The sequence below is a fragment of the Oxyura jamaicensis genome, assembly GCF_011077185.1.
Source record: "Oxyura jamaicensis isolate SHBP4307 breed ruddy duck chromosome 6 unlocalized genomic scaffold, BPBGC_Ojam_1.0 oxy6_random_OJ106631, whole genome shotgun sequence".
NCBI classification, from domain to species: Eukaryota; Metazoa; Chordata; class Aves; order Anseriformes; family Anatidae; genus Oxyura; species Oxyura jamaicensis.
In genome coordinates this window covers 1-11,472 of record NW_023304022.1, presented here as the reverse complement: position 1 = coordinate 11,472, position 11,472 = coordinate 1, and the positions used below count along the sequence as shown (strand labels likewise).

Below are 11,472 nucleotides of genomic sequence, written 5' to 3'. Positions count from 1 at the left end.
GGCTGCGATGGTGAGCGGCGGGGAGCCGGGGCCGGGCGGGCGGCGCTGCCCCCGGGGCACCGGGGGCTGAGGGGAGGCCGGGCGCCCGCTGCCCCCGGCCGGGGATCGGCCCTCGGCGGGCCGGCGGCGGAGCCTCGCACCGGGCTCCCCGGGGGAGAGCAGCCGGTTGTTGGGGCTGGAAGGCCGCTGGGGGTTCGGGGTTTGGGTCCTCGGAGCAGACGGGGGCTTGGGGAAAGCTGGTTCGGGGGGTGGAGTGCTGGGGGTTGGAGCTTTCTCTGAAATGCGGTGTTTTTCCCGAGTTGGGGCGCGAGGCTGTGACCCTGCCCGTGCCCCCGGCAAAAGGGGTTGCTTGGCACTGGGAACTTCCTTATCTCCGTGAGGAAAAATCACGGTTTTTTCGCCTTCACCGTGCGCTTCTCGTCTCCGAAGCGCAGGGTTCCTGGCTTCTCCTCTGCCTGTGGATCTGCTGACCCCGCTGACGGAGGTGACACCTCGGTCCTCGCCTCCCTTTCCCTGGCCTGTTCGTGCCCCTTGGTGAGGTTACGCTGAACCTCCTCCTCCCATTTATTTACCAGCAGTTTGGCCACGGTTGCGTTAAAAACCTTGCTGTGACCCTTGGGGCAGAAGGTTTTGGGTAGGGCCGAAAATTTCTATGAACAATGAGTTTGGGGATGCCGCTTGCCCCTGCTGCCAACCACACCGTTCTGGCCAAAAAACATCCAAAAATCAGTTTCAAAGTGCTCGCCCGCTGCAGCGCCTGCCCCACGGCGAGGGTTGTTTCGGAAGGCCTGACCAGCTTGTGCTCCGTCTCTTGCAGCTGGGTGCTTTTTGACCTGTTCTCATTCCCGGCTTCCAGGAGGCTGACGAGATTCCCTTCCACGGGTGTTGGAAATCTCCACGTAGTGGCTAAATGGCGATGGCCTTGGCTGGTTAGCACAGCGACAAGGGCTTTGAAGTGTGCGTTAGTGCTGTCTGCAGACCGCGAGGTGCATCTGAGGTCTGGCTCCTCGGCGGTCTAGCAGCAGGATGGGCTGCCTGCGGTACCCTTAGCAGCAAAGATTTACATTTCCTAGAAATTCGCGGGCCGCCATCTCTTGGAAGCCTTTGTGTGCCGAGAGCTTCCCTCTGCTTCGCCCACCCTCGCTCGTTGTGCCGTGAACCAGGAAGGGCACGTGAGGAGCAAGGCTTTTGCACGGCTCTTTGCTGGGATCGGTGAGGATCCTGCGCCGTGGTGAAGGAAAGGCCCCTCCGTGCATGACAGCGGCGCTCGGTTTGCGCTGATAGCGGTGGTTTTGTTTGCATAACCCCGCCGGGGAGCTGTGCCAGCCTTGGTGCTGCCTTTGTTCTCCGCTGCCCGCTCCCAGAACAATTGCTGTGCCATCGGCTGCTTTCAAACAGCCCCGCCAGGACTTTTTATCTTCCGGCGCTTCGCGTACCTCTGCGTGGCACCGAGCTACTCGCCGAACGTTTCACATAAATACCCGTTTTGTTCCCCAGAAGGCAGGCAGGAAGGGCTGCGTGATCAGCATCTGAGAGGGTGCCAAGCGGAGGAATGTGAACAAATGTGTCCAGATGAGCCCCGGCCCGGGGAGAACTGAGCCCTTCTTTCGTCCTCGTTGTTGTGGAGGCTGGGAGGATGTTTCCTCGCAGAAACCGCACCCCCGTGGAGCCAGCGGCCCCCGGGGAGAGCTGTAATGGGTTTATACTGAGTGAACCCAGTCCTGGCTGAGATCCGTGCTATCTGGAGCATGCCTCGAGACGTGCAGGCTTTGCTTTTGTAAATCCATTTGTTGCAGAGAGCGGAGGGAACAAGGGGTGACATCTTGTGCGTGTTTTGGGTTAGATGCTGTTGCTCCATAGCGGAAGGCTGTTTCTCAAGCACTGTTTAGTTTCTTGGCTTTGGAGGGGAGCGTCTGATAGGCTTTTCACAATAACTGCTCTTTGTGCTGTTTTTTTTTCTCTTTTCCCTCGCCCCCATGTGAAATCTGAATCGCACCTCATTTGGAAAGTCCCTTCAGCTCTTGTAAAACTACACTTTTTTTTTCGAGCCTCGAATCAGCCTTTTTCCATTTTGTTTTGAGAGCTTTATGTTTCCTCTCCGTAGCGGAGCCCAGGGGTGCTGCCGGTCTTGCTCGGAGTTGCTGCCTTGCTTGTTTTTGTGCTGAAGCTATAATTAGCCGGTCTCTAGCCACTCCCCGTGAACTCGGGGCTGGTGGGGTAGTACGCGTGCATTCCTTTTGCATACACGGTGTATGGGGGGGCAGACAACCAACTACAGTGGGAAAAAAAGGGCTTTCCGTAGGGCAGAAGAAGCTGGTGGTACCAGAGAGCTGCGGTAAGATAAGCGTGACCTGAACGTGTTTTTCTGCCGGAGCTCAGCCCTTGTGGCTCCAGGTCCACGGTTCCTGATTTCTGAGAGGTGCTGTCTGCTGTCCCCACGCGCCCCCACGTCTTCCGTGTGGGGCAGCACGCCCAAAAGCTCGGGCTGTGGTGAGGAGCTGGCTAACAGACGCCGTGTGCCTGGTGCTTACGTAAAGGTGTTTGTGGCCCTCGCTGGGGGTGGCAGGGAGGGACACGGGAGCACGTTTGTTACTCAAGGCCGAACCAAACCGCCGCGCGTGCGGTGACTCGCACCCTCAGATGGGGTGGCGTTGCTCAACCGCCCCTTTTCTTGTAGGAAGCTGGCTGCGGGCTGCGAGGCTGATGCTTGCCGTGGCCCAGCCGGTTCTGCGGTCGTGCCGGTCCGACATGCCCTTTGCGGCCGGGTTTACACCGGCAGCAAGGTGCTAGCTCAGGCACAGCTAATTGCAGTCTTCCTCCTCCTCAGGTGCGTGATAAAAAAGCAAATTGGCTGTCCTTCTGCAGCAGGGTTTTGGCTGGGACCTCGGCAAGCCGTCCTTGCAGCAGCAACACGTGTTCTGCCCGCTGCCCTCGTCGGGCTTCGCCAGGCAGCGCGGTTGCTGCGAGTGGTCTTCGTGCCCCTTAATTTACTACGTGCGGAGTCGCACGGCACGCTGCCTCGCTCATCGCCTTCCTCCCAGCGAGGGAAGACAAATGGCAAACCCAAATGTTAGGCTCCGGGCACGGGGAGCTGGTGGCAGGATTCCTGGGCTGGGAACGTGGCCGGAGCGTGCGAGGAGGCTGTGCTGGCCCTCCTCGTCCGCAGGAGGCACCGCTCGCTGACACCCAGCCACGGCTCTCCTCGCTCAGCGTTTGGCACCGAGGCCAGGCGGTGGCTGGAGGTGCCGGGCGCCTGCTCAGCTGGGTTATTTGGGCAGGGTAACAAATGCTGTGCCGCTCATACCGTTACTGGCTGATTTACAGCTAACTGCCAAGCGCGCGGGCTCCAAGAGCTGAGGATGTGGTTTGGTCGTAGCAGTTCCTCCTCGCGCAGTCAGCCCGAGATTCACGCCATCACTTAAAATAAACTTGCCTTTAAAAGCTCCTTTATTCTCTCGCCCACTTTAAACAGTGTCCTGGGGGAAGGAAGATGCTGCCGATAAGACCTTTTTCCCACTCTTCCCACAGGTAAACTTTGCAGTGCTTCCACTTCACGGTGTCAGAAGGGGGAGGCACTTGGAACAAAGTGTGAGGCTCTCCGGTATATTGCCTTTCTGGCTCTTTTTTTTTTAAGGCTTATTGGAGTCCTTTAACTTTCAGCCAAGGAAATGCTGTTCTGGCAAAACTACAAGATCTGCTCGTATTAGCTTTGGCAATTTTCCCCTCCTTTCTTTTCTATCATCTGGGACAGAAGAGCATTACTGCAGTTAATTTGTCCTCTTTTGTAGTCGTGTAAGTGCTATATCCCTGGAACAGCTCAGCTGGCTAATGGCTTTTAGAAGTAAAGTCCTAAGGAAATATTCCTGATCTGTAGAGCTAAAAATTCAACATGTAAACTGCTTGGGTTGTTGAGTGCATTAATACCAGGACAAATGAATGCTGCAAGCCCTAACGACAGCTATTAGTATTTTATCTAATACCTGGGTCTGTCTTAATGCTCTGAGAATTAGAAATAAATCCTCCAGTGGAAGTTTTCCCCTTTATTTTTCAGTGTGCTCATAAGTAAGGCTTTTAAACTTCTCGAATAATCCTGTCTGGTGAAGCTTTTGTGGGGGGAAGGGTCCTTTAAGGAAATAAAACCAACTTGTCTACTCTCCAGTAATGGGAAGGGAAGCTGTTTTTGTTTTGATTCTTCACAGATAAGGAGGTGATTATCTTACACAAAATGCTGTCCTGTGTGCTGACTTAAAATCAGGCCGGCCCGGTGTCTTTAGCCCAGCTGGGGAAGTGGTAATGGCAGGGGCGATGGATGTTCTCATCCCGCAGAGCTGAAACTGCATCTCTGCCTATTGCACGTGGCCAACGTTTCTTCTGGCTGAGCTCAGCGAGGAAGTAACTGCGAAATGCCCGTGTCCTCGGGGAGTGGACGTGTAGGACGGCAGGGAGTCAGCGCCGTGGCAGTAAGGGACGTGGCCGAGTGATGGGACTCGGCTTGAGGGCTGACTTGATGATTTTGGTCTCTTCCAACCCAGCAGATCCTGTGGTCAGCTGCCGTGCTGAACCGTAGCCGTACAGCTTTCTGGGCACAGCTTCTGGGTCTCGAATCGGTGCCGTACCCCCAGCAGGTGACAGGCAGGTTGGTCTTGGAGCTGTGATGTCTCACCAGGAGTCCAGAATGGAGGCTTGGTGCCAAACCTGGCTTTTAACTCCGGTGTGAACGGCCCTTTTGGAGCCAGAGGGGGAAGAATTAAAACAGCTGGGCTAAGCGGAGGCATTTATTACCCCTGCCTCCTCCCTGTGGAGTAAGGAAGCAGCGTGGAGCTGCAGCAGCGAGGCTGCCGTCACACGTTGTTGGGGGTAATAAAAGCAGGGCACGTTGGAATGATCCCTTTGGAATGAAGTTCGCAATCCGGAGAGCGGAGGCCTCGTGTCTTGGTGGGTATGTGGGGGCAAACGAAGGAAGGATTAACGTCACAGATCTTCTCCTACTTGTTCTGGATTGCTCCCAGAAAATTGTGCGGCCTCGCTGGAGCTTGAGGAGTCCCTCTGGTTAGCGGAAAAGGCAGACCTTCCCCTAAAGGCACCCGTGAAATCATCTGGTGGTGCCGGAATTGGAGGGCTGGGCGCGAACTGGCCGTGGCCTAATTGCGGCGGGTTGTGGGGCTGCCTTTTTTTTTGGGCAGAAGTGGCTGGTGTGTTCTGTAGCTGCCCTTCACCCAGCAAAAGGGTGCTAATTGGGCTTCTCGGGGCTGCTCCTCCCTGGGGGCTTTGCCCTGTTCAGCCCCTCTCCTTCACCCTGTGCTGGGGCAAGGGTGATGATACTCCTCGGCAGTGGGCTGGCACCCTTGTTCGACAGGCTTTTATATTTTAGCCTTACATTTGGGTTGCTTTAGTGGTTTTTCAATCCTCTGACATGTATTTTACTGCTTTTCCAAAGCAGTGATTGCTCATTAGTGCTTTGTGAGGCGTCCTGCCTTTCTCCTGTGGCTGTTTGGAAGCACTTGTTTTTTTTTTTTTAAGCTGCTGGTAGCCTCTCCCCTTGTGTTGGAAGTGATGTGCCACCCCGAAGGGTGACCCAAAAAAAACCCAACTAAATGCTGCTTCTATTGCTAACTTGCCCCAGAAGCGAGATCTGTGCGGGGTGCTGAGGAGGGAGTTGTGGCAGCTTTTCCCTTAGCGGAAAAAGACTGTTCTCATCCCTAGAACAGTCTTTTTTCCCCCAGAAAATTGTTTTGGAGAGCCCTTGTTTTGGGGAAATGACCTTTCCCCCATGCGTGCATCCTATTGTCCCCACCCTGTTCTCCCGAGGCTTGAAGATGGCGTGCTTGGGAAGCTATTGATGAGGCTCTTGGGCTCTGTCCTGGCAGTAATCGCTGGTTTCATATTGTAATTAGGATTGCATCACAGTTTTCTGGTGTTCTTCTCTGGTGTTCTGCCTCCGTAAGGAACGCGGTCATTAGATCTCAACCCCGAGGAGTTGCTGAGTACTCGCATCTTTAAAAAATAAATCCAGCCCTGGGTACTTAAATAGCCCTGTTCTGGTGGTGCGTGGTGAGCGGTGGCAGCTCAGTCTTGCCTTGCCACCTGAGCAGATAATTCCTTGGGAAAAGGAATGCTGCTTCCCTTGGGCCATGGTAAGATCCGCTGCTGCGTCTTGGGACCAAGAAGCTTGAGCATCCTGCTCGTCTGCCAGCGGCTCTTCCCTCTGAAGTCTCTCAGGATGTGTTTCTATCGGTGGTAATGAGTGACAACTGTGCCTGTTCCTTTCACAGGGATTAGGGAAAGCAAGAGGGGTCTGTACTGAAAAACACCTCCATAGACTCCAGCGGAGGGGAATTCAGTCATTCGAGCACTTCCGATGCCCTGTTTGGGCGTGTGTGAGCTTTTCCTAATGCCTGTCTCGTTTCCCTTGGTGCAGGATGCCATTTCTACCTACAAGGAAATCCTGCAGGTGTACTGGGAGACAGCAACGGGCTTCGTGAACGCCTGCTGCGATGGACTGGAGCCCTGGCAGTTAGTTGGGTTGACCTGTTCTTCTACGCTTCTAGCCGTCTGGCTGCATGGCTTCCTCTTCCAGCCCGAGAGTAAGTACTTAAAATGGGTCTTGTGCTCGTGGGAGGGGAGAGGGGACAGTGGTTCTTGCGTGGAAAGGAGCAAAATGAGACCATGCATCTGTTAAAACATGCCTTCTGCTGTCAAGTAGCAGACAAAACCCTATTCCGAATTAGGGACAGGGCCTGGGTAAGCAGTGAAACATCCCCATTCCTGTAGAGGGTGTGGCAGGCCAGCCTGGAATGTGCCTGCATCTCCTTCCCTTCCTTCGATCTCCCTCTCTGCTTCTGGCTAGGCCCTTTACTCATCACAGCGCTCTCTTGCTCAAAACCTGGGGAAATCGATCCGAGAGCTGAGGTCCTGGGAGCTCAGTCATTAGCAAAGTGTCTGGGTGGCTTTTGCTCTTGATTGCTCCCCTTCCTGGGGGAGAAGATGTGCTTTTAGTTTGGTGCTGGGAACGTGTTTCATCCTCAGGAGGTCCAAGATAATTGTGTGGTTGTGCTGCTTTTATTTTTTTTTTTTTTGAGCCTCTTCCTACTTTGAGAGATTTCTGGTAACGGCAGCTCTTCGGTGGGACCTCTTGATGAACCTGCAATATTCTCTGGCTCTACGTGGTTGTCAGGGATAACTGCCTTGCCTTTAGTGGAGAACGGTGCTTGGCAGATCCCCCAGGTCTCAGGGTTATGCTTATTTTTGTTAAAAAAACAGCAAAGTGTTTAACTGGTGTCTGTGCCTTTCTGCTCCTCAAGCAGGCTTGTTTTGAAAGGCAAGAGTAAGTGAACAGTGGGATCTTGTGCCCAGCATAAGTTCTTGGCTAATGTTTGTACTGTTGCACAGTATTTTTTAAAATATTGACTAATTATTACGAAGTCTAATTAGGCCGTCTGAATATTTCAGCAGTCTATTTTTTCCCCTCAATGCGAACGTTTGTAATTAAACAGCACACAAATGTGCAACAGAAAAGTTATTTTCAGAGTGCTAACAAATATTTGCTACAGAACGTGCCAGACTGCACTCACTGTCCTCCTGCAGCTTTTCAAAATGTATCTGAAGTGTATATAAAAGGGGGGAAAAAAGGGCCGGGCTGATGCTGTAGGTAAGATTGGGAAGTCCTAAAATGGTTGATTTTACTTTTGAAGCTTGTTTGGCTGTTTCCCGGTGAAAGCGTCTTGTGACTGGTGCTTGGCTGAAACGCCTGGGGGACTTGGTGGCTCTAAAGCAGCTCTGTCGTCCTGCTTGCATTCCTGCCTTTAAAGTTACCCCGGGAGTTTTCTGGTGTTTGCCATCAGTGGGATCTCAGGGACGGAGGGAGCGTGTGGTGCCACGGAGGCGACACCGCGTCGTCCCCTCCATCCCTTCTTCCCCTGTGGCCTGGGAGCCTGGTTCGTGTTGCCGAACATTTTCATGTTGTGCTATCTTGGTTTCAAGATGCAGAAAAAAATGTCAACAAGCTTTTACCTTTTTGCTGGAGACCTTGTATTTAGCAAATCCAAACCCCCTCTCCTTGTAAAATCCCGTGTGTGGGTGCAAACCGCCATTCAGGCGGGTGCTGGCCTTCCTGATGCCTCCTTTGGAAAGATTTTAGCCTTTTTCAGTTTGTATGACTCGGTGGGCTTAGGAACAAAGCAGGAAAATGAGTCAAATCACCGATTCTGATAGATGCTGCTGCTGTGCAAACCCGTTCCTTCTGCAGCTGGCCTGTCTGCTCTCTGATGCACTGCTCTGGCTCTCCACGTCCCCTTTGTGACTTACTTTAGCCTGCATCAGAAACGCCAAGCCTGCCATGGGTCGGGGTGGAAGTACTGTGCTCCGAGTCGGTTTTCAGTTCGCTGAGTCATATTAGGTTAACTTCTGACTCTTGTCTTTCAGGTTTAACGTCCCGAATTAAAAAACAGTTCTTCAAACTACTGAGAAGAATGCCGTTTGTTGGGGCTATAGTAAGTATTTGAGCAGCTTTTTGTGCTGTTACCCCAGGCCCTTGTTTTAGCCTGTGTAGCTGTGTCTCAGAGAACCTACAGTTCTGCACCTCTTTGCTGTCATGTCACTGTAATCATAATGATCCAAAGGTCTAGATCTGGATCTGCTGCCACCTGCTTAATGAAAGATAACTTCTACCTAGTCTTTTTTAGAATAGTTTTACTCTCATAAAGTACGTACCACTTTTTTACACCAAGTATCAGTGAATCCAGTAGCAGAGCTGTGCAGTGGCAGAATTTTCCAGTGGTGTTTCCTCCTTGTTGGATTTCAGGAAAATAACTTGATTCGTGGAAGAAGAGGACACGGTTGGACTTGAGTTGTTCTGGAACAATGTCTTGAAGTGGTGTGAGATAGCCAGGCGTCGGTTGTGCAACATGGAAGGATAATTGCTTTAATCAATGACTGGCCACGATTAGTTCAGAGCTCCTATCTGTTAGCATAGCCAGCGTTATAGCACAGCGATATCAGAAGCTTGTGTAATCATTAAAATGAGTCAGGCTTTAGTGTCTAGGAGATGTTTTTTAGTTAAAAACTTGAAACTACAAATGTCAGCAAGTCTTAGCACGTTAACAACTTAATGATCAGGAAATGCACAGCTTGGTTTCTTTTACCTGGTACATGGTGGTATCGTACTCGATTGCCCTTTCTGCCTGATGTGGAGGCAGCTTTGCACGTTGAATTGGTGGGGTGTGTGGGGGGGTGCTGGGTCTGTTGTAGGCAACTTTATCAAAGGGAAATAGTAAAGAGGAACTTTTGATTTTGACATGGATGCGGTTACCAAGTTTCTCCCCGAGCCGTCTGTAAGGAATAGCATCTCCCCTTCATTTCATGTGTCCCAGTTTTTACCTTCTGGCTCGAGTAGCCATTGATCAGATGAAATAATTACCAGCTCTCCTCTGCTTGTATTTGTTGTCTGCCCCTTAGGAGAGGACTTCTCCTGGGTCCCTCTGTTTTATCCAGGCTTACCTTCTCAGGGCTAGTACTGTAAAGCTCCTGATGTGCCCTACCTGTGTGCTGTTCCCACTCCCTGGTAGGCTGATAACCTATCAGTTGCTTACGGGAGGCCTTGACTTTGAGGCAATCCAATGTCCAAGAGTCTTTAAGGCTGATAACATCCCAACGCCGATGTTGTCTGGAAGAAGGGGGTCTGCTTTGAAAGGTTTTCTGAGAGGGAGTCTGGGCCTCCTGTGTGTGGGGTGTGAGTAGGAAGAGAGAAATCTCTTAACTGTGCCTGTAAGGGAGATCTCTTTAATGTTTCTGTTTCCATGAGTCTCTAAACTGTGTATGTGATGGCAGACAAGACAAGGTATGAAATATAATGAATCTGAAGACTTCTATAAATTATGGGCTGTGACTTAAAAAGGTTTGGTGGATAAAAATGAGATGTTTTTGCCTTAAGCTTTGCTTTCTCAGCTATCGAAGGTGCTCCAAGTTCCCACTGCTTGTCAGCACCCATTATCAGTGCTCAAAGAGTAGCATTTCTCTTTGAATGTGGTGGTGTCTGTGCTGTGAATTGAAACACAGCTGAGCAGTGGCCCATTCTGCAGACGTGCGTCCCGGTTACTTGGCTCAATTTTGGGTTGTGCCAGCTAGCACACTCCCTTAGCTGCTTCCCCGAGTGGTTTAGAGACTGGTGCATAAGTGTCCGTTCCAGGAGAAGGGCAGCTTGTTTCTGGTGGGAGAAGTTAGTGGGAAGGGAAAGTTCAACTGCCTGGCTGTACCTCCGCTGTGCTTTTTGGTTATGGAGCTGAAACAGTTCCTACCTGTTCTGCTCACTGGTGTGGAAGTAGCCAGCGAGTTTGATCTCCCACGTGTTGAACAATTGTAATCTGGCCAGCACCTTTGTTGATAGGCTTTTCCTTTCCTTTTAGATTCAAAAGAAGATTGATGAGGCCTTGAATGATGTCACTTCCAGTTTATCCTTCCTGAAAGATGAAAAAGCTTACATCAAAGCGCTGCCGGAACAAGGCATGAGCCAGCCTGAAGTACTACAGAAGATGAAAGAGTACAGCTCAAAAGGTATGGCTCAGTCTGTGCCCTAGCAAAGGTGGGTCTGTTTCAGAGACAGCATTAGGCTTACTTGGTTAAATGAGATCTAATGATGGCTTGCTCTCAGTTTCATCTTAAGTATTGCTCTGCTGATGTTCTTCACTTGTCTGTTTTCCTTTTGGAGGTGATTAAAGTCAGTATTCACGATGTCTGCTGCTGTATTTGGGTATTTACATTGAAATTCCCTTTCTTTCCCAAGAGTTTAATACTGACTGATGGGAGAGATGAGAAGAAAAATACAGAGGAAGCTTTTTGAATGCATTTCTGAGCAGTTGCCTTGATGTTCAGCTTTTACCAGAAACGTATTTTCTGTGAAGCCCCAAGGAATGCTCCTAACAAAAAGGACTTCCAAACAGTATTTTTAGGGAGTTTCCAAAAGTCACTTTAATCAAAACCAGTGGTTTGCGTCTTGAAAATGCCACTCAGGCAAGGCAAAGCCATGATGATGTCCTCTTGGCTTGAGTCCACATAAGCACTGTCTGAAAGTTAATTTGAGTTGCCTCCCTGGTGTAAATGTCTCCACGCTGATTCACATCCTGTTACTTCTAATGAGCAAATTTGGGTGACTTGCTGTCCAGAGAATGCATGACTGTCCTGTTCCTATCTCCAATCTGCTAAAAGCTTGGAATTTTCTGCTAGAACAGTTCATCTACTCCAAATTCAGGAACAGTTTTGCAACAGACTATACTGTAGCAACCTCCTTTGTTTCCTACTTTTATGTTGTTTGTGCTGCTTTGTCCATCTTCTGTCTGTGTTTTCCCTCATAATTACTCCCTTCCTCCACTGGGCTTTTCCTTCCTTTTTTTTTTTTTTTTTATTTTTCTGTCCCCCTTCTTCCCACACGCGTGCAGTTTTCTGTGGAAGTGATCTGGAAGTGAGGGTTGGATTGTGACT

General features: G+C 50.9%; 1 protein-coding gene across 6 annotated transcripts; it reads left to right on the top strand.

The window, feature by feature from the left end:
• Window positions 1–656: 656 nt before the first annotated feature.
• Window positions 657–10,586, top strand: LOC118157526 (sphingosine-1-phosphate lyase 1-like). Of its 6 annotated transcripts, none has more exons than XM_035311905.1 (4): window positions 657–767; window positions 6,419–6,584; window positions 8,422–8,489; window positions 10,401–10,586. In XM_035311905.1, exons 1-4 carry the CDS (start codon window positions 660–662, stop codon window positions 10,569–10,571), a joined length of 513 nt encoding a protein of 170 aa, XP_035167796.1. In that variant the 5' UTR covers window positions 657–659; the 3' UTR covers window positions 10,572–10,586. The 6 variants fall into 6 exon arrangements, 3 of the variants coding, with proteins under 3 accessions (XP_035167796.1, XP_035167798.1, XP_035167797.1); XM_035311907.1 differs by lacking the exon at window positions 657–767 and adding an exon at window positions 896–925; XR_004746657.1 differs by lacking the exon at window positions 657–767 and adding an exon at window positions 1,144–1,172 and having other exon boundaries at window positions 10,401–10,540.
• The last annotated feature ends 886 nt before the right edge of the window (window positions 10,587–11,472 follow it).